Source organism: Tamandua tetradactyla, chromosome 13, assembly GCF_023851605.1.
Source record: "Tamandua tetradactyla isolate mTamTet1 chromosome 13, mTamTet1.pri, whole genome shotgun sequence".
Lineage (NCBI taxonomy): Eukaryota > Metazoa > Chordata > Mammalia > Pilosa > Myrmecophagidae > Tamandua > Tamandua tetradactyla.
In genome coordinates, this window is record NC_135339.1 from 5,550,004 (window position 1) to 5,572,097 (window position 22,094).

Genomic DNA, 22,094 nt, shown 5'->3' on the forward strand with positions numbered 1-22,094 from the left:
ATATTGGAAGATTGCTAAATAAATTATAATCTAGTCATATAATAAAGCAGCTAATAATAATCCAGTAATATAATAAAGCAAGAACATTAAAAAACTGCACAAAAGTCTCAAAGTTGTGTTAAAAGCTTCTATAATAAGTTAACATTAAGGAAAACTACCAGCTGCAAAAACGTATACACACACTGTCATCTGGAAAAGGTTCAAATTATTTTTTTAAAAAAGCACTAGAAAGGAATACGTAAAAATGTTCAAAGTTGATTAATACGGAGTGGGGGAGTAATAAGCAATTCTTTTGGTCGTTTTATAATTATTTTACATTTTAGTATTTTTTAACCTATGCCAATCTTTCTACGATGAATGCTTATTACTTTTATAATAAGAAAGAAAAATTTTCAAGTCTAATATCTGCAAAGGAAAAGGACTTGAATATATACACCAAAAAATGCTGAAAGTCTTCCTCCAGCTAATGAAACTTCAGATGCTTTTTTCCTTTTTCCTTATTTTTGTCTATTCGTTCTATGAAAACTGGAAATTACCTCAATAATTTTCAAAAAGAAAAACAAAAAAGTAAGTAAATATTAAAGTTGAGACATCAAGATACAAGTTACTGAGGTACTTCAGAATTTAAATAGCAAGAAGACCAACCTGAAAGGTGGAGTTTCATGCTAACATATGAATAGCAACCAACACCCTACTTTCTCTACTGCCTATCATTAAAATCGGCCACACAAGACATTAGCAGCTCAAAGCTAGCAAAACAGGCAGCTCATCTAAGAAACCAACCAGCCAATACATAAAACCCAAGGGATTTCTGAGGGTGACTAAGATGCTGCATTTCAAGGACTGGTGCACAGCAGAGAATCAAGGTTAACTCCCAGGCTGAACTCACAGCTTCATGTGTTTTTTTTAAATCACTTTAAATTCAGAACCCAGAACTGCTGATTAACACAGAATCAGAATTGTTAAATATTTCTACGTTTCTCTTCAAAGGATCTTTTTCCCTAGGTTGGGGAGATAGGGTGTGAAGTAAAAGAAATCAAGGGCTTAGAATTTAACAGATTATATATGGCCCTAGACCTTTTCATTTATTTCTTCTCTCATTCATTCATTAATACATTCATTCATTCAAATATTTGTTGAGTCTCTGTACACCAGAATTTGCTGAGCTCTAGGAATATATTTAACAAAAATAAAGGACCTTATTTAGTAGGGGAGTTCAACTCCTCAAATCATTTCAACAAATGCAGAATTACACTTGTGGGAAGTGCTTCTAAAGAACTGCACCTCGGGTGGGCCACGGTGGCTCAGCAGGTAAGAGTGCTTGCCTGCCATGCCCGAGGACCTGGGTTCGATTACTGGTGCCTGCCCATGTTAAAAAAAAAAAAAAAAAAAAAAAAAAAGAACTGCACCTGAAGCGTCAAGAGCTTTTATCGGGGTTGCCCAGTACAGAGGGTCAAGGAGGGTCTCCCTGTGAAAGCACTGACCAAGTTGGCTTCGGGAGGAGGAGCCAACTGAAGATCAGAGGCACATGTAGCAATATAAGCAAAGAGATGAGAGGGTTCAGATGGCTGCAATGTCAAGAGCAAGGACAAGGTCATGTGAAATACGGTTGGGGGAGGGCATTCTGCGCAGGGAGCTATAAGTCAATGAGTTTTTGAGTGTTATCCCATCTCAGCAATTAAGCATCTGACAGTTTTAGCAACTCAACCTGTTTCTTCAAGGGAAAAAGAGAAAAGGGGAAAACAGTGACCAAAAAAATAGCTTTTGTAACTTGATAAGATAATATGGGGGAAAAAGTAGTTTCATTTTAGAAAACTTTTATTTTACAAAGCTAAAGATTTTCAAACAATTAACTCAAAAAAGAAAAAAAAAACCTCCCTTAAGAGATCTCTTAACAAATAGAAGTCATTATCTATGGCATTTAACGTTCCAGGATAAAATTCCTACAGTAATAGATTAATGAAGTTCTAAGAATTGTATTCCCTTCTGATTAGACACTAAAGCACTGGCCAATGTTAATTAGCATTTCTCCTTCAGAATACCCTGGTGAGCCTTTATTAAAGGTACTAATTTCTCTTTACCCTAGAAAGTCCTGATTGTTCTTCAGTTTCACTCATTGGATAAGGCAGTTTGCAAACTGGAGGCTGCTCTAAGGTTAATTAATAAAACCCAGAACCAGTCAGACTTTGAATCTCTCTCCAAAAACTACTGTTAAGCCAAAAGGCACCATCTTTCAAGCATAAATTTTAATACAAGCATACCACGGTCAGAGTTTGAAGAAAACATTTAAAAAGCCCACTGTCAAATACAGTATCAGCAAGCTGATTCCAAAGTTTTTTTAAACATAGCCATTTTCTTATCTTGAAAGGAAAGAACCTGCAATGTGAGGCATATATAGAGAGGTCTGGGAAATGGTTATATTTGGCAGTGGCAATCCAGCACATCCAGAGGGGAATTCTGGCTGCCGACTGCAAGAGGAAGAGGCACAAGGACTTATCGACTAAGGGGAAGGAGAGGAGGGTGGAAGGAAGAGAATCCACAGAAGTTGAGCAGAAATAAAGAACGACAACAAACAATGGATCCTGGAAAACTTAGCATCTAAGAAACTTTGCACCCCCCCCCCAAAATGTCGAGGAAAGAGAAGACCTGAAAATTGTGATTCAGAAAGAAAAGTTTATGATGGTCCTGCTTCTTATGAAGGTCCCACTCCTCTCTACTAAAGCATCAACAAAGGACTGGTACAGGCACAGCAATTACTCCCATCCAGTACCAAAAAACCTTCCAAGTTTTTTCCTTGGCCAGTCTCATACTGTAATACTGACTGCAGAGAAAACGGTTGGATCGAACAAGAAAGATCCAGAAGGAAAAGTAACAAGTATCTTTTAAAGGCCACCAAACACCTCCATAAACAAGTGATGGGGCTGCACACAACCAGGGAAACAGGGACTATTCCTTAGAGAAACTCAACTCTTCCAGCAAGAAACCTATGCTCAGTGTCAGGCATAGGCATGCAACTTGAATATCTGTCAGGTTTTCAACTTACAGGATTTGTTTTGCCATTTGTTTAAAAAAAATAAATAGCAAAGAGATCTTTAAGATGGATTTTACACATGGATTCCCCCCTACCCCCCCAAAAAAGATTAGCAGCAGCATTTCAAACTAAAACTACCAAAGCTTGAAACACACTGCAAGCTGGCATTCTGTGGTCTTCTCATAAGCATTCTAAATCTCGGGCTTTTAACAATCTTCCTATTTTGAGAATCGTTTTTATTACATTACATCTGACAATATCAAGAGACAGCCTACCTTAAAAATTCTTTTTCACAGATGAATTACAACATCAACTCAGAAAGTTAGCCACCCTAACTGCCAGATCAGCCAACCCTTCATCTTCATCTGTTAACACCTGCACACTTACTTGATTCCTTTCTATTCCAGAATTATGCTATTTATGGTGGATTGTGGTCTTCTTTAAGGCAGAGGCTACATTAAATTTACCTGTGTTTTCCTAGCACCTAGCAAAAACTCAAAAAACATGGACAGAATCACACATGGGTTAAAAACTATCATCTATATAGGGTCCATTCTATAAGACAGATTAGGTCATAAAATGTTAGTTGAGAGTATTCCAAGCAGACACATACATCCCTTTATTATATTTGTCACAACATAATGGACCTAGCCCATAATTGCACACACATAATGGGCCCAGATGAGACCAGGAATAGGCTCCCTTGCAAAACATGCCTTAACAAGGGTGGGTTGTTTCGATGCAACAAAACTCAGCACAAATGCTGTCTACTCTCAAATATCAAAAGGGACCAAGATACTGAAAAATGAGGAAATTTTATCATTAGACTGAAAAAAAAGCAGATATCAAAACTAGAGAAAGAATCTTCCAATTACTAATTTCCACTAATTTTAGTGAGAGTTTATGAGGGAACCTACCAGCTCATTATACTGAAAAATGAGGAAATTTTATCATTAGACTGAAAAAAAAAGCAGATATCAAAACTAGAGAAAGAATCTTCCAATTACTAATTTCCACTAATTTTTAGTGAGAGTTTATGAGGGAACCTAACAGCTCATTTAAAATTATATAACCCTTCCTCCCTAAAAAGCACTTCAAGTTTGAATGAAGTTACTCACATTCTCAATGAACTGGGTATTAGACAGCATAAGGAAGTCATTGAAGACATTATGCAGGCGGCAATCCGTAGCCTTCGTTTCCCGAATTAATCCATCCACTTGTTTCTTGATTTCATGGGTCCTAGAGATAGTCTGCTGTGAGAATTCCTGTAGAAACTGCAGTAGCTATTTTAGAAATAAATATACAGCAATATCAATATTAAAAGCCTCCATCCTGTGTATCAAAACAAATAGCCTATTTCTTTTCACCTTTATGAATACGTATTTGTGATGGAATATCAAAAGGATATTGCTTTTGACTGTACAAAGACCAAGCGGTGCTGAAAAACACTAAACTCATCAAAACAACGGCAACGAAAGGATGGACACTCGCTATCTCGTTTCCGGGGGAATCTCCTGTTTGGCTGTCATTCTACAAGGATCACAGATGCAGGAGAAAACAACAAACCACGCTCTTAAGAAAGAACACTACTCACATGGGACTCGGAAATCAAGGTTCTGGGTTTTGCGTCTCCTGGGCACCCTACTTAACGATTCCCCCTCATCACAGCTTGTCTCCCGCCCCACTCATTCCAGGTACCGACGTGGAATTGCCTCACTAGTGGCTCGCAGCGCGGCAGAAATGAATGTGTTCCCCCAGGGGTGGAGCTGAAAGCACCCAAACTTTATTGGGGAAACCCAAACCAGGAAGAGAACCCTGCAGCCCGAGTCGGAGCACTCGGCAAGCTAAGGAGATTTCGAGAATGAGGAACTGGTGTGTGTTGTAATGGACAAAACAGCCTCTGAAGCGGAGTCTTCGGCAGCCAGTAGTGAGAATATGGAACGACCTGGATCTGGGGGGAAGCCGACGGCTCCCGTCGCCCCCGCCCGGGGCCCGCCTCTCACCCCCGCGTCGGCCGCCAGGGACCAGCTCTGGCTGCTCTTGCGGATCTCCTCCACGGACCAGGGCCGCTCCCACACAGGCTCAGACCCGGGCGTCCGCTCCGCGTCAGGGGTCGTCCAGTTCATCTGCAGCGAGAAAGACGAGAAGAGGGGCTGAGGCAAGGGACGGCAACAGCCCCGGTCCAGGCCCGGCCCCGGCCTGCAGCCCTCACCATCCCGGTCGCGCGGCTTCGCGGGCCGCGCTGCTCAAACCCGCACAGGGCCGCAGAGCTCCGGAAGCCGATCGCCGGGCCACAGGACCCCGGCGCGTGACGCGTCTCACGTGACTGGTCTCACGTGACCCCGCGCGCACGTGACCGGGTGTGAGGTTCGCCGCGCCGGTCTCGTGAGCGGCGGGGAGAAGGTTACCGCCACCGGCTAGGACTGGGAGACGAGGAATCCCCGGGCTGGGCCCGGCACGGGCAACCGCTCCGCCCAAGCCCCGGGCGGCCATGGGACTCAGTCGTCACGTGACGGTCCAGTCGCGCGTCCTCCAACCCAGAGGGATAACCAGGCGCGGAGGTGGCCGAGGACTGCCCGGCTGCATTCGAGTCTCCGGCATGGTCAAAGCGGTCCGAGCCCGTGGGACAGCGAGCTCAGCACCCACTTAAGGGGGCCGTGCGCCCTCCCTGCATGCACCGTCTCCGCCGGCCCTGGCCGCGCAGGCCCCCGGGTCCGGGAAGGGGTGTGGCTCCCGGGCTCTCGACCCGCGACAGGTGGGCAGGGCGGGACGGGCGCACGGGCCTGCCCGGGAGACGACTGCGAACAGAACCTGGGGGTCTCTCCGCCAGCGTTCGCCTGCCCTTGGGCGGCAGCTTCGGGTTCCTGTGTGAGTCCTGCGCCGAACAGGCTTTCCGCGCTCGTCCTTGGCCTGTGTTTCCACGTTTGTAAAGTGAAAGTTTGAACTGGGTGATCTGTGAGGATCTGCCACCTATGACGTTTGTGCTCTCTAGAGAATTCTGCGTATGTTGGAAGCTGCTAAAGGGACCGCATAGGTAGATCTTTTGTCTTTTAATTGAGAAATTCTTGTTTGTTTTTAAATCTGTTTACATCTGAAATGATTTGAATTCATGTTCAAATGCCAGTGCAGACAAGAGTGGTCTCCATGATTTTGGATTACAGCAGTTGTGGCCTTCAGTGGACAGTGTAACTGAAAAAGGAAGCACAATTGTGTGGTCATTGAATCTAAATTTTTAAGTGACGCTTTGAGGGTTTCTTCATTTCTAGGAATGAATGAAGGAGAAAGGAAGTTACTAGTGACCGAGAAGCGTGTGAATGAAACACAGTTCTTCCAAACCTGACAGTTATTTCACAGTTGAAGTTGAAATCACCTAGGCAAAACCTAATGTAAGTATGTTCTTAACAAGAGAAATAACTTTGATTTACAGAAGCTAGAGGGATAAAAATCTGCGTTGGTTAAGAGGCTTTTTTTGTCTTGCTTCTTTTTTTTGGGGGGGGGCCTGTATTTAAGGGAAGCATCATTTTAGTAACTAAAGAGGAATCTTTTCTTCTATCTTGAAAAGTCATCACATCTGTCTTTTTTTAAAGGCTTGCTTTGTGCACACCGAAAGGCTTTATTCTCTAGTCCTTGATTAAGATCTTAAACCATTTTCGGGTGGCTTGCTCTTCATTTTGGAATTGATGGCTAATCTTTAACACTTAAAAAAGTTGATAGTCCCAGCTAATTATTTCGTTTCTTTATCTGAAATAGAGTACAGACTTTTAAAAATGGTATGCTTGTAATGGATATGTAGAGTATTACCAAAAAAAAAAAAAATTATATATCCTATACTGACAGGTTGCAGTAGCCTAGAAGCTGATCCCAGTGATCCCCATGTCCTTGTATTAATGTCCTCATATAATCCCCTTGAGTGTGGATTGGATTTAGTGTTTCTCACATCTAATATGTGGTAGAAGTGATGGGCTGTCACTTCTGAGATTAAGTCACAGAAAGGCTGTGATGCTTTCTGGTGGGTCCCTTGCTTTGGGGGGCGCATATGCCATTTGTAGGGAATAGGGCTTCTGGAATGGCTGCAAGAGGCACTCTGGGAACTCTGTTCTCAGTGGAACAACCATAATTTGAAACTTATTAAAATGCTTGTAGTCTCTGGAATTGTCCTACAAGTACCTAGCAAATGAAGAAATGTTTATTCAAGAGAATCTACTTAATATTGGTGAAAACAGCTAGAGTCTGTGGCACTTGAGTTGTGACCTGTTCCCTCGTTGTGCACTCCCAGGCTCAGTATGAAGAGCATCCTACCCAGCACAGCGGTAGCCAGGAACATGGGGCTATATCTGCTCAGCGCCCTTTCAAAGGATATAGCGTCTCCCTGGGAGGGGCAGGCCACTATAATTTCTTCTTTCCCACCCCCCAGATTTGTGTTGCAAAGAATAAATTACAGGTGAATGAGGCTGAGAGGTTGGGGCTCCCTTTCCTCATCCTGCTTCATTGATTGGGTGGGGGCTGTACCCCAAGCTTGGCAGATGAAGAATATCGGGGCCTTTTGCCATCGTTCTATTTGTAGGGCATACCTTCCCTGCAGAGAGAGATAAGCCAAGATGTCCAGAGGCTACTGCCTCTGCACAAAGCTCCACCTTGCTCTGAAAGCAGGGTGCTCTATTGCACCTCCAGGTGGCAGGTAGCAGTAGCACAGATTTTACCCTGGTGAGAGGCAGGCCTTAGTTCTCCCCAAGGGAGCAGACTTTATTTGAAGAAGAGGGGAAATCAAGCCTTAGGGGCTCTTGAAAACAATGTTACAGATTTTGGCTGTAACAGTTAGCAGGAGGCTGGTAGCTCCCTGAAAGCAACAAGCTACACTTTAGGGTAGCCAAAACTTTACCAGAGAGTAGGAAAGCTATTTGAACTAATAAACAAATTTGGCAAAATTGCGGAGTACGAGATCATTCTGTGTGTTGAATATAGAAATATAGAAATATTCTGCATTAGTATATAGAAACTGCTGTTTCTAAATACTAACAGTGAACAATCTGAAAAGGAAATCAAGAAAACTGTTATAGTCACAATAGCCACTAAAACAATCATGTCTAGGGATAAATTTAACCAAGGATGTAAAGGACTTATACATTCAAAAAACTATGAACAATCCTGAAAGAAATTAAAGAACATCTAAATAAATGGATATACATTCTGTATTCATGGATTGGAAGGCTAAATATTGTTAACTTGTCAGTAGTAACCAAAGCAATTTACAGATTCAGTAATCCCAGTTTTTCTTAGCAGAAATGGAAAAGCTGGTCCTTAAATTCATATGGAATTGCAAGATGCCCCCAAATAGCTGAAACAATCTTGAAAAAGAAGAGCAAAGTTGGTGGACTCACATTTCCTGATGTAAAACCTTATTACAAGGCTACAGTAATCAGAATAGTGTGGTACTGGCACAAGGACAGACGTAGACACCAATGGAACAGAATTGAGGATTCAGAAATAAATCCTCTCATCTATGGTCAGATGATTTTTGACAGGGGTACTAGATCCACTCAATGAGGAAAGAATAGTCTCTTTAACAAATAGTGCTGGGAAAACTTTATATCCATTTGCAAAATAATTATTTTGGACCCCACTTCACACGCAAAAACTAACTCAAAAAGAATCAAAGACCCAAATTAAAGAACCCCCTATAAAACTCTTAGAAGAAAACATTAGGAAATATCTTTAAGACCTTATATTAGTCATTGGGTTCTTAGGCTTTATACCGTAACATGAGTAACAAAAGAAAACATGAATACATTGGACCACATAAGAATTAAAAACTTTTGTGCATCAAAAGACATTATCAAGAGGCGATGCAGTGGTGGCTCAGTGGGAGAATTCTCATCTGCCATGCTGGAGACAGGGTTCAGTTCCTGGAGCCTGCCCATGTGAAAAAAAGAAAAAAAAGATAGTATCAAGAAAGTGAAAAATACCCTACAGATTAGGAGAAAATACTTGGAAATCATATATCTGATAAGGGTTTAATATCCAGATATATAAACAACTCCTATATTTCAATAACAAAAAGATGAAAAATTAAAAATGGGCAAAAGACTTGATTAGACATTTCTCTGAAGAAGATATACAAATGGCCAATAAGCGCATGGAAAGATGTTCACCATCATTAGCCTAAAGTAAATGCATATCAAAACCACAAGATACTATTTTCCCACTAGAATGGTTGCTATAAAAATAGGGAAAATAATAGGTGTTGGTAAGGATGCCAAGAACTAGGAGCTTTTTCCGTTGTTGTCAGGACTGTAAAATGATACAGCCACCATGGAAAATAGTTTGGTCATATTGTCATAATTATTACTTACATAATATTGTGTTTTGTGTAAAAAGAGTAGCATTAAAAAGGAAAGCAAATATATATTTATAGCTTTTACTACCTTAACCTTCATTTCCTTAATCCATTAAAGTTTTACTCCCACTTGCCTCCTCTGTGCTGTTTTACTATATGAAATATATAATAGAGAGACAATAGAGAAAAATCGAAACCGCAGTGTGGTTCTTGGGGAAGATCAATAAAATTGACAAACTTTTAGCTATACTGACCAAGAAAAAAGAGAGAGGATTCAAATTATTGAAATCAGGAATTAAACAGAGGCTGTCAGCACCAGTCTTAGAGAAAAAAAAAAATTATGAAACAGAAACAAAACAAAGCATACCAACTTAAAAAATTAGGACTAGAAGGGAACTTCCTCACCTGATAAAGGGCATCTATGAGAAACCACAGGTAATATCATACTTAGTAGTGGAAGCTCTAGGTAGTTTTGTAACAGGCTTTTTCCATTTCTATACAGCAGAGTACTGGAGGTTCTAGTCCAGGAAAGTAGGCCAGAAAAGCGAAGAAAAGGCCTCACAATTGGGGGAGAATAAATAAAACTAACTCCATATGCGGATGATGGCATGATTATGGATATATAAAAGTCCACCCAAAACATCTGAAATTAATGAGTGCAGTAAGGTTACAGGGTACAAGAGCAATATGCAAAAATCAGTCGTATTTCTGACACTAATGATTAACAATATGGAAATTAAGAAAAAATCTGTTAACAAAAGCATCAAAAAGAATAAAGCTCTTAGGGTTGTATTTTTAAAAAGTAATGCAAATTTTACACTCTGAAAACAACAAATATTTTTGAATGAAATTGAAGAAGACCTAACTAAATGGAAAGATATCGCACATTCATGAATTGGAAGACTTAATATTTTTAAGATTTTAACAATATTTATACATTTAGACAATTTCTATCAAAATCCAATTTGCTTTTTTACAGAAACTGACAAGCTGACCCTAAAATTCATATAGAAATGCAGGGGATTCATAATAGCCCAAACAATCTTGAAACAAAAGTACGAAGTTGGAGGACTCACACTTCCCAGTTTTAAAACTTCCTACAATATTGGAGTACTCAAGACAAAGGACTTGAGAGGCAAATTGATTTTCAGTTGTGCTGGGACAACTGGATATTCATATGCAGTCATGCCATATACAAACTTTAACTCAAAATGGATCACAGATGCAAGTATGAGATAAAACTATACAGCTGTCCAAAGAAAATTTAGGTTTAGGTAAATTGCCCTGGTTTAGGGAAAACCTTAAATATGGCATCAATAGCACCAGTGAGAAAAGAAAAAGTAGTTTAATTGGAATTCATCAAAATTAAGAACTTGTAGTGCAAAGTACGAGAAAGTGAAAACACAAACTACTGAACGGAGAAAATTTTTGCAAATCATATATCTGATAAGGGACTTATATGTAGAATATATAAAGAACTATTACAACTAAATAATAAGACAGTAACCCACCTTAAATGTGGGCAAAGGGTCCTATACAACAGGAATTTATTGGCTTACAGTTTTGATGCTAGGAGAATTCCAAAATCAAGGCATCGACAGGTGATACTTCTTCCCTGAAGTCTGTGGCATTCTGTGACGGACTGCCAGTGATCTTTGGTCCTTGGCAATGTATCGTGGTGCTTTCTCCTTTCTTCTTGGTTCTGTTGAGTTCCACCTTGTCCTTCCTGTGGTTTTCTCTCTGTGGCCTTGTATATAAAGCCTCCAGTAATAGGATTAAGACCCATCTTGCTTCAATTGACCACATCTTAACTAAAAATAGCATCTTCAAGAGGTCTTCATTACAGTGCACAGGAATGGATTAGGGTTAAGGGCGTGATTTTCTGGAGTGCGTCACTCAGTCTATCGCAGTGTTTCTCCAGTGAAGATATGCAGATAGTCAATGAACACATGAAAACACGCTCACAATCAGGGAAATGTAAATCAAAGCCACAATGAGATGCCAATTCACATCTTCTAAGATGTCTACAGCCAAAAGGACATATAATAACAAGTGTTGGAGAGGAGGTGGAGAAATTTGGACTCATCATTCAGTGTTAATGGTTATGTGAAATGGTGCAGCCAGGGAGGGAAACAGTCTGGTAGTTCCTAAAATGTTTAAACATGTGGATGCCACATGACCCAACAAGTCCACTCTTAAGTATATACTGAAGTAAATGAAACCCTATGTTTACTCAAAATCTTGTGCATGAATATTCATTGTGGCATTATTTGTAATAGCCAAAAAGTGGACACAACCCAAATATCCATCAACTGATGAATGGGTGAGGTGTGGTACATATGTAAGCTGGAACATGTTTTGAAAATAAAAAGGTATGGAGTGCTGAAATATGTTATAACATTGGCAAACCTGAAATGTTGAGATAATATCTTTTTTGTTGTTGTTGTTAAATCCTATCTTCTCTGTTATATTCCTCCTTTTTAAATGACATGTATAGATAAAAGCAATAAATTTCAAAGTATATCACAACAGTTAGTTGTAGAACAGATTTTAGAGTTTGGTATGGGTTACAGTTCCATAATTTTAGGTTTTTATTTCTAGCTTCTCAGAGTGATACTGTAGGCTAAAAGAAATATCAGTATAATGATTTAGCAGTCATACTCATTTGTTAAACCTGACCTCTATATAACTGCACCATCATCTTTTTTCTTTCTTTCACTCTTTAGGAGTTATTTGGGCTATGCCCATTCTAACTTTTTCATGTCGGAAGGGGCTGTTGATAATATGGGCTAGTGGGATGGAACTAGTTGATGTTCTGGAGAGGCTGGACCTCTGCATTTCAGGACTTATCTGGCCCAGGGACCCATCTGGAGGTTGTAGGTTTTCAGGAGTTACCCTAGTGTATGGAACCTTCGTATAATTTCATATAATGCCCTAGGTATTTTTAGGATTGGCAGGAATGTTTTTTTTTTGGGGGGGGGGTTGGCAAGTTATGATAGGTAGTGATGTCTAAGTGAAGTGTGAGTAAGAGTGAACTCCTGTGTAGCCTCTCGACTCTATTTGAACCCTCTCAGCCACGATACCTTATTTGTTACACTTCTTTTCTCTGTTTTGGCCAGGATGGCATTGTTGACCCCATGGTGCCAGGGCCAGGTTCATCCCAGAGGTCATCTCCCATGCCACCAGGGAGACTTTCATCCCTAGATGTCATGCCCCATGTAGGGGGAGGGGCTATGGTTTCACTTGCAGAATTGAGCTTAGAGAAAGGCCACGTTTGAGCAACAAATGAGGTCTCTGGTGGTAACTCTTAGGCATACCTATAGGTAGGCTAAGCTTCTCTACTGCATAGATAAGCTTCACAAGAGCAAGTTTTAAAATCTAGGCCTTGGCCTATTGATTTAAGTGTCCCTAATGTTTGGCACAATATCGGGGTTTCCCCAGTGGTAAAGTTTAATAGTTCCATAATTTTCTCCCATCCTTCAAGGGACTTGGTCAGTACTTTTTGGTTATTTGCCTAATATACTCGAATGTGTGAAGGTATTACATTAAGTTATGCAGCCCATTCTTATTCTGGGCTCCCTGTGTTTGGATTGTTGAAATGATCTATCCAGACAGGTTGAGTTCGATCATGTGCTACAGAAAACCTAGGTTCTGAACATAATAAAACCTTTTTCCTTTGGCCTCAAAGAGTAGGTGAAGTTCTAAAGTACAAGCAGTTTCTTCTTACCCTTGTATTCTGAATTACCTTAATTCTGACCCGATCAGCTTCCTTCTTATCTCTAAATACCAGGTTATATATAAATCAAACAGCCCCTCAAACTCCAAAAATAACATTTACTACTCTGGACTAAATGTGACTACTATAAGAGCTTACAGTCTAGGGTCCAGTTTTCTTATAAGTATTTTCTAAATGAGATCATATGGTATTTGCTCTTTTGTTTCTCACTTATCTGACCATTGTTTTAAACGACTGAATTTTAGAGAAATTTATTTTGCAGCAATACATACTTCGTATACTAGCAGCAACGTTGAAATATGTGTTGCTTTTAGTTTTGGTGTTCTAGAAAACAGTGGTGGTTAAATCAATAAACTACAGCTGACTATCATTTTTAAAAATATGTAATTGACAATGAGTAGGCAGTAATACATACATTTCCTGAAGTATCCTCTAAATTGGGGTAAAACTTATGTCCAGAATAGTTTATATTTGTTTTATTCCAATTTGAAATTGATAACCTCTGTAGATATATTATGAATTTCTATTAACCAGAGCATCTATTTCCCATGAAAATAGCAACACAGACTTTTTCTCATATTGTCATGGTCTTCTGGTAATTGTTATATATTTAAAAGTTACTGGTGTTTGCCCTTTATATTACAACTCATTTACATTTAGTAAATATCAACTGATATTTGTATGGGTTTATTTCTGTACTCTTTCTGTTGATTTGTGTGTTTGTCCTTCTGCCAGTGTCATGCTGTCTGTATTGCTTTTGCCTTATGTAAGTTTTGAAATTGGATAGTGTAAATTCTCGAACTTTGTTCTGCGTTTTAAAGCATTTTTGAGGGTAGTCTGGGTCCTTTGGGTTTTCATATAAATTTGAAAATCAGCTTGCCATTTTCTCAAAGTATCCTCATGGGATTTTAATTGGGATTGCATTGAATGAATAGCTGAGAATTGTGATCTTAACATTGAACCTTCCTATCAACATGGCATATCTCTCTATTACTTAGTTCTTTAATTTCTTAAAATGTGCTTTGTAAATTTTACATTGTAGAGCTTCTGTACATATTTTGTTAAACTTACCCCTAAGTATTTTATGTCTGATTCTGTTCTATGTGTGGTTTTTTAAAGTTTTAATTTTCCAGTTGTTCATTGCTAATATGTAGAAATAGAATTGATTTTTGTACTTCTTGTACCCTACAGCCTTTCTAGGCTAACTCATTTTAAGAATTTTTTTTTTTTTTTTGGTAAATTCTGTAGGATTTTCTGCAAACACAATCATGATAATGAACAAAGGCAATTTTACTTCAGCCTTTGCAATCAACCTGCCTTTGCTTTGTTTTATGTGCTAAGTAGGATTCACTAGGTAGGATCTCAGGACATGGAAGTGGTGATTGTGGGCTGATGTCTTTGTTTTGTTCCCATGCTGAGGGAAAGCATTCTGTCTTTCATTTAACACAAAAGCACTAAATCATGAAATTTTAAAATGTTACGTTGGGCTTAATCTAAATTTAAAACTTCTGGTCCTTAAAGGACACTGTTAATAAAAAGAAAATGTAAGCCACAGACTGGGAGGAAAAGTATTTACAATTCATATATCTGACAAAGCACCTTTATTCACTACATATAGAGCAATCCTACAAATCAATATTAAGGTGGTAGAGAACCCAAATTGCAAAATGGGTGAAAGATATAGACAGACGTTTCACAAAAGAAGATATTTGATATAGTTACATTAAAACAGTGCAACATATTTAGCCATCAATGAAGTGCATATAAAAATGATAATCACAACTCTTTACCCACAAAAATAGCTAAAATTTTAAAAAACTGATAATGTCAAATGTTGGTGAGGGTATGGAGTTACAAACCGCTGGTGGGAGTACATAGTGGCACAGAGACTTTGACCGTTTTTCATAAGTTTGAACATAAACTCTGTTCTAGTTTGCTAGCTGCCAGAATGCAATATATCAGGAACAGAATGTTTTTTTTTTAATTTTTAAATTAATTAATTTTTTTCAATACCAAAAAAAACACACCAAAGAAATGCAAGCCTTCTTATTTTGATCATTCCGTTCTATATAGGTAATCAGTAATTCACAATATCATCACATAGTTGCGTATTCATCATTATGATCATTTCTTGGAACGTTTGCATCTATTCAGAAAAAGAAATAAAACGAAAACAGAAGAAAATTTATTCATAACATAGTCCTTACCCCTCCTTTTCGTTGATCACTAGCATTTCAAACTAAATTTCTTTTAACATTTGTTCCCCCTAGTATTTATTTTTATTCCATAATTTCTACTTGACAGAATGGTTTTTTTTTATTATTTTTTTTAATTTACTAATTAAAAAAATGAACAACAAACAAAAATATTAACATATTCCATTCTACATATACAATCAGCAATTGTCAGTATCATCCCATAGTTGAATATTCATCATTTCTTAGAACATTTGCATCGATTTAGAAAAAGAAATAAAGACAACAGAAAAAGAAATAAAACGATAACAGAAAAAAAAATATTATGCATACCATACCCCTTACCCCTTGCTTTCATTTATCACTAGCATTTCAAGCTAAATTTATTTTAACATTTGTTCCCCCTATTATTTATTTTTATTCCATGTGTTCTACTCTCTGTTGATATGGTAGATAAAAGGAGCATCAGACACAAAGTTTTCACAATCATAGAGTTACATTGTGGAAGCTATATCACTGTTCAGTCATCATCAAAGAACATGGCTACTGGAACACAGCTCTACATTTTCAGGCAGTTCCCCCCAGCCTCTCCACTATATCTTGAACAACAAGGTGATATCTACTTAATGAGTAAAAATAACCTCCAGGATAACCTCTCCACTCTGTTTGGAATCTCTCAGCCATTGACACTTTGTCTCATTTCACTCTTCCCCCTTTTGGTCGAGAAGGTTCTCTCAATTCCTTGATGTTAATTCTCAGCTCATTCCAGGATCTCTGTCCCATGTTGCCATGAAGGTCCACACCCCTGGAAGTCATGTCCCACGCAGAGAGGGAAGTGTGGTGAGACTGCTCGTAGTGTTGGCTGGAGAGAGAGGCTACATCTGAGCAACGAAAGAGGCTCTCTTGGGGGTGACTCTTAGGCCTAGATTATAAATAAACTTGATCTTTCCTTTGTGGGGTTAAGTTTCATATGAAAAAACCCAAGACTGGGGGCTCAGCCTATAGCTTTGGTTGTCCACACTGCTTGTGAGAATATCAGGAATTCAACTTGGGGAAGTTACATTTCTCCCCGTTCTCACCATTCTCTGAAGGGGGCTTTGCAAATACTTTTCCACTCACTGATCGAATCACTCTGAGATTCATCTCGGCATCACTCTGGAGAAATCAACAAAATCTCATGTCCTACCTGAGATTCCAAGCACTTACGGCGGACAGAACGGTTTTTTAAAAGGGGAATTTAATAAGTTGCTAGTTTACATTTCTAAGGCCAAGAAAATGTCCCAATTAAAATAAGTCTGTAGGGATGTCCAATCTGAGGCATCCAGGGACAGATAACTTGATTCAAGAAGGCCAGAGAAGTTCACAGTTTCTCTCTCAAGTGGAAGGGCAAATGGTGAACACAGAGTTTCTCTCTCATCTGTAAAGGCACATGGTGAACACGGTCAGGGTTCCTCTCGCTTCTGGAAGGGCACATGGTCAACACAGCATCATCTGCTAGCTTCTTCTCCTGGCTTCCTGTTTCATGAAGCTCCCTGGGAGGCATTTTCCTTCTTCATCTCCAAAGGTTGCTGGCTGTGGACTCTGCTTTGTGGTGCTGCAGCATTCTCTGCCCTCTCTGAATCTCTCTCATTCTCCAGAATGTTCCCTCTTTTATAGGACTCCAAAAACTAATGAAGACCCACCCATTTCCCCCAATCCAGTTTAACAACCACTCTTGACTGGGTTACATCTCCAGGGAGATGATCTAATTACAGAAGCAAACATACAGTATTGAATAGGGATTCTGCCTTTACAAAATGGGATTTAGACTAAAACATCCTTTCAAACTAGCACACACACACACACACATATTTATGTTATGACCTCACAGTTCCACTCCTGAATATAAAATGAAAATTTATGTCCACACACTACTTGGACACCAGTGTTCAAACTGTCCATTAGCAAGTCTACAGTGGAATACTACTCACAGTTAAAAAGAAATGGACTGATACATGGCACAGCAAGCAATTGCAAGCCATTTTGTTGAGCTGTAGAAGCCAAGATACAAAAGAGTACATATTGTATGATTCCATTCACAAGGAATTCTAGAATCAGCAAAACTGATCTGTAATGAAGCAAGTAGATTAGTGTTGAACTTGGGATCAGAGCTGGGAGGGATTGACTGCAGAGGAGCAGGAAGGAACTTGTTGGAGCGATGGAAATGTTTTTTATATCTTATTTGGGTAATGGGTACACCAGTATATACATTTCTCATATTTATCGAACAGTATACTTAAAATGAGTACATATAATTTTATGTAAATTATATCTTAAGCAAGTTGATTTTAAAAACAGGATCTAAAGAGCATTTATAGAATAGACCTGTATCAAGTGCTACTGTATAGAATATCACAAACTGGGTGGCTTTGAATAGCAGAAATTTATTCTCCGTTTCTGGAGGCTAGACATCTGAAATCAAAGTGCTGGTGGAGTAATGCTGCCTCCAAACCACTAAGGGGATCCTTGCTGGCCTCCTCCAGTTTCTGGTGGCCCCAGGCATTCCTTGGCTTGTGGCAGCATCACTCCAATCTCTACCATTACCTTCACATGGCTGTCTTCTTCTAAGCATACCAGTCATGTTGGATTGTCCAATTACATCTGCCAAGACCCTATTTTCAAGTAAGGTCATGTTCTAAGGTTCTGTTGGATGTGACTTTTTGTGGGGTGGGGGCACTATTCACCCCAGTTCTCTTTCATTTTGTCCATCTGTCTGTCTCTCTACCTGCCTACCTACTTACTTTTCTGTCTGTCTTTCTGTCTAGTATACATACACACACACCACACACACAGAATGCACAGGACAGGTCAAAACAATGTTTAGAAAATTGCTAGTTGGGTATGTCTAGGTACGTGTGATTTTTAAAAACTGATTGGGTTTTTATGTATTATTTGAATTTTCTTTTTCAGTGAATGTTATTGGCCCAAAAATGAAGTGTTTTTTCTTTAATATTTTTATTTTATTTTTTTGGTAATGTAGGAGTTAGAAGTTTTATTCCTGGAGGGTTTCAGTTTTTAAAGTAACCATTCAGTAGACATTAGCATATTTGTTATATTTGTGTAGAATTTAAACACCTTTACCTGGTAACCCCCACCAATTAAGGAACAAATACTTACATTACCTTTGTTGCTGCCTGGGTGACCCTTTAGACCCCTTACCTCCTATAAACATAACCGCTAACTCTATATTTTGTGTTTATTATTTCTTTGCTCTTTCTAGTTTCATCACATTTGTATCTCTAAACTGTTTGTTGTCTTTTCTTGTACTTTTGCACTTTATAATTAGAATCCTGCTATGTATCCACTTTTGCCACTTGCTTTGTCGTCCCACCTTATATGCCTAAAATTATGAAATATAAATACAAAAAAGCAGTAAATTTCAAAGTATACTGTAACAAGTAGTTATTGAACAGATTTCAGAGTTTGGTATGGGTTACAGTTTCACAATTTTAGGTTTTTCCTTCTAACTGCTTCAAGATACTGGCAATAATGAATGACTGAGTAGTCATCCTCATTTGTTAAATCCTGTCTTCTCTGTTATAATTCCTCCTTCTCCTTTGATCCTTTTCCCAGTCTTTAGGGGTATTAGTATGCAATCTGGCTTCCAGGATTGCCGTGGCAATGGAAAAGATTTCTGAAGGTTCTGGAGCGAAATGTTTTTCTGGGCATACCAGGAAGTTGCTGACGTCATTCGAACTTTTATGTTGTAAAGGCGTGTCGATAATATAGTATAGGGTGTTGGAACTAGTTAATGTTCTTGAAGAGGCTGGCTCTCTAGGTTTCAGGAATTATCTGGTCTAGGAATCCATCTGGAGGTTGTAGGTTTCTGAAAATTAATCATAGTGCATGAAATTTTTGTAGAATCTCAGATACAGCCCTGAGTGTTCTTAAGGGTTGGTAGGCATGGTTTTGGTTTTGGTTTGGCAAGCCATGGTAAATAGCAATATCTAGCTGAAGCTTGTGTAAGAGTAGCCTCCAGAATAGCCTCTTGACTCTATTTGAACTCTCTCAGCTACTGATACCTTATTTTGTTACCTGAGCCCATGGTGCCAGGACCAGGCTCACCCCTGGGATTCATGTTCCACATTGCCAGGGGGACTTTCACGCCTGGATTCATATCCCAAATAGGGGGGAGGGTAATGATTTTACTTGCAGAATTGAGCTTAGAAAGAGAGAGGCCACATCTGGACAACAAAAAAGGTTCTCTGGAAGTAACTCCTAGGCATAACTTTAGGTAGACTTAGCTTTTCTGCTACATAAACAAGCTTCACAAGGGCAAGCTTCAAGAAAAAGGGCTTGGCATATTGATTTGGGAGTCCCTAATGTCTGAAGCAGTATCAGGGTTTTCCCTGGTTGTAAAGCCTAATAGTTCCATAATTTTTCTCCTGTCCCTCAAGGGACTTTGCCAATACTTTCTAATTATCTGCCCATTATACTCTGGGATGTATCTTGGTATTTCATTAAGCTATTCAGAATTACAAACCCTCATTCCCATTCTAGGCTCCATGTGTTTGGGTTTAAACAAGCTATCCGCACAGGTTGAGTTAGATTATATGCTACAGAAGATTCAGGTTTTGAGCAAAATAAGCCTCTCTTTCTTTGGTTTCATACAGCAGGTTAAGTTCTAAAATGTAGACAATGTCCTTCTTACCCCTGTATTCTGATTTACCTTAGTCCGGACATGATCACCTTCATTCTTATCTTTAATTGAAGCATGACTTCTTCTTTGGTTTCTTGAATAGTTGTTCACTATGATAGCAATGCTGACTTTCAGAGTTGCAGAACTGCTACTCTGAATCTTAAGTGTCACACAGGTACCCAAAATTTCAGGGAAATACTAGGTTATACATATATAGCACAGCATCTCACGATCTAGACATAAAAGTTACAGCTCCAGATTGAATGTTACTACTATACAAGTTTACATTCTAAGCCCCAGTTTTGTTACAGATATTTTTAAAAAAGAAACCATACAATATTTGCTGTTTTGGTTCTAGCTTATAAGGTTCATTCACCTTGTTGCATGCCTCAGGACTTCATTCCTTTCTGTAGCCATACAATATTCTGTCATATGTGTACACAATTCACCATTCTACTTCTCAGTCAGTGTATCCTTCAGCCACCTCCATCCATTGGGCATCATGTATAGTGTCCAAAGTCAACAATTCATGACGCACATTATCCGCACTTAGTTGTACAGTCATCAAGACTCTCCATTTTAAAGAAGTTTCATTGCTCCCAAGACAAAAATAACCAATAAACAAACCGTCAGCACATAGAAAGTCAAAACCACCTCCCCTTAACTCTTGTCCTTACCCCAATTATTTACCCTGGCATTGCTGTGGCATTGTGGATGTCTTCCTGCTAAACTTGGACCATAGCATGCAGTAGTTGTATCCCCCTGTACCCTGCTATTATTTACTCCTTGTATAAGATCCACACATTTGAAGTCGTTTATTCCGGAGCTTATTGATATTTGTAGTGTTACTTGGTGGGCTTCTTGACTCTGTACAGCCCCTTGCAATCATTTTCACCTTCAATATGGCAGTATTACTTACAGACCCTCTAAGGTGCTGCCTTCACTTCTATCCAGTCCCTTATATTTAAGTTTAGCCTCATTAGCTATCTGTTCACCCTCTCTAGCTTCTGTGTGTCTTTAGGTCCTGATGTTCTATATTATAAACCTCTGAGTTTACCTTTATCAAAATCATAATCACAAAATAAAACAGTATCTGTTGTTTCTTCCTGGCTTATTTCACTCAGCATTATGTCCTCAAGGTTCATTGTTGTCATGTGCTTCAGGACCCCATTTCATTCTTACTGCTCCATAGTACTGCATTGCATATATGCACCACATTTTGTTAATCCACTCGTCTGTTGATGGGCACTTGGATTGTTTCCATCTTTTGGCAATTGTGAATAGTACTGCTCTGAACATTGGCATGCAAATGTCTGTCTATGTCACTACTTTCAGCTCTTCTGGGTATATACCAAGTAGTTGTATGGCTGGGTCATAGAGCAACTCGATATTTAGTTTTTTACGTAACCACCAAACTGTGTTCCATAGCAGCTGTACCATTATACATTTCCACCAGCAGTGCATGAATATTCCAATTTCTCCACATCCTCTCCAACATTTGTAGTTTCTTGTTCAATAGTAGCCATTCCTATAAGTGTGAGATGATATCTCATTGTAGTCTTGATCTACATTTCCCTTTTGCTAATGAAAATGAGCATCTCTTCATGTGCTTTTTAGCTATCAGTATTTGCTCTTCAGAAAAATATCTATTCATATTTTAGCACACTTGATAATTGGGTTGTTTGTTTTTTGTTGTTGTTGAGTTGTGTGATTTCTTTATGTGTACAGGATATCAATCCTTTATCCAGTATGTGATTTCCAAATATTTTCTCCTGTTTTGTTGGCTGCCTCTTCACCTTTTTTGGTTTTTTTTTTTTTTTGGTGGGGGGTGGTGTATGGTCGGGTAATCAAACCCGGGTCTCCCATGTGAACGGTGAGCATTCTACCACTGAACCACCTGTGTACCCCCTTCACCCAAAGTCTTTTGAGGCACAGTGGCATTTGATTTTGAGGAGTTCCCATTTATTTTTTCTTTTGTTGCTGTGCTTTAGATATAAAGTTTAGGAAACTGCCTCCTACTACTAGGTCTTGGAGATGTTTCCCTGTATTTTATTCTAGGAGTTTTATGGTGCAGGCTCATATGTTTAGGAGTTTAATCCATTTTGAGCTCATTTGTATAT

The 22,094-nt window shown here is 39.1% G+C and overlaps 2 protein-coding genes across 15 annotated transcripts in view; one reads left to right on the forward strand and one right to left on the reverse strand.

Moving 5' to 3' along the window:
• The window catches only part of WASHC2A (WASH complex subunit 2A), a 67,687-nt gene extending 61,736 nt beyond the window's left edge, over positions 1 to 5,951 (reverse strand). For 8 of the 12 annotated variants that reach the window (XM_077124586.1, XM_077124579.1, XM_077124587.1 and 5 more), the window contains exons 1-3: positions 5,244 to 5,569; positions 5,035 to 5,157; positions 4,150 to 4,314 (exon numbers count right to left, since the gene is read on the reverse strand). In XM_077124586.1, the coding sequence (XP_076980701.1) occupies positions 4,150 to 4,314; positions 5,035 to 5,157; positions 5,244 to 5,246 (291 nt within the window). In that variant the 5' untranslated portion in view covers positions 5,247 to 5,569. Of the gene's footprint in view, positions 1 to 4,149; positions 4,315 to 5,034; positions 5,158 to 5,243; positions 5,572 to 5,842 lie in introns of those variants that run through there. The other 4 variants (XM_077124589.1, XM_077124581.1, XM_077124583.1 and 1 more) reach the window with 4 other exon arrangements.
• NCOA4 (nuclear receptor coactivator 4) overlaps positions 5,811 to 22,094 on the forward strand; it is a 67,261-nt gene continuing 50,977 nt past the window's right edge. For 2 of the 3 annotated variants that reach the window (XM_077124596.1, XM_077124603.1), the window contains exon 1: positions 6,102 to 6,417. The gene's annotated coding sequence lies outside the window, so the exon portion shown is untranslated. Of the gene's footprint in view, positions 6,066 to 6,101; positions 6,418 to 22,094 lie in introns of those variants that run through there. The other variant, XM_077124604.1, reaches the window with a different exon arrangement.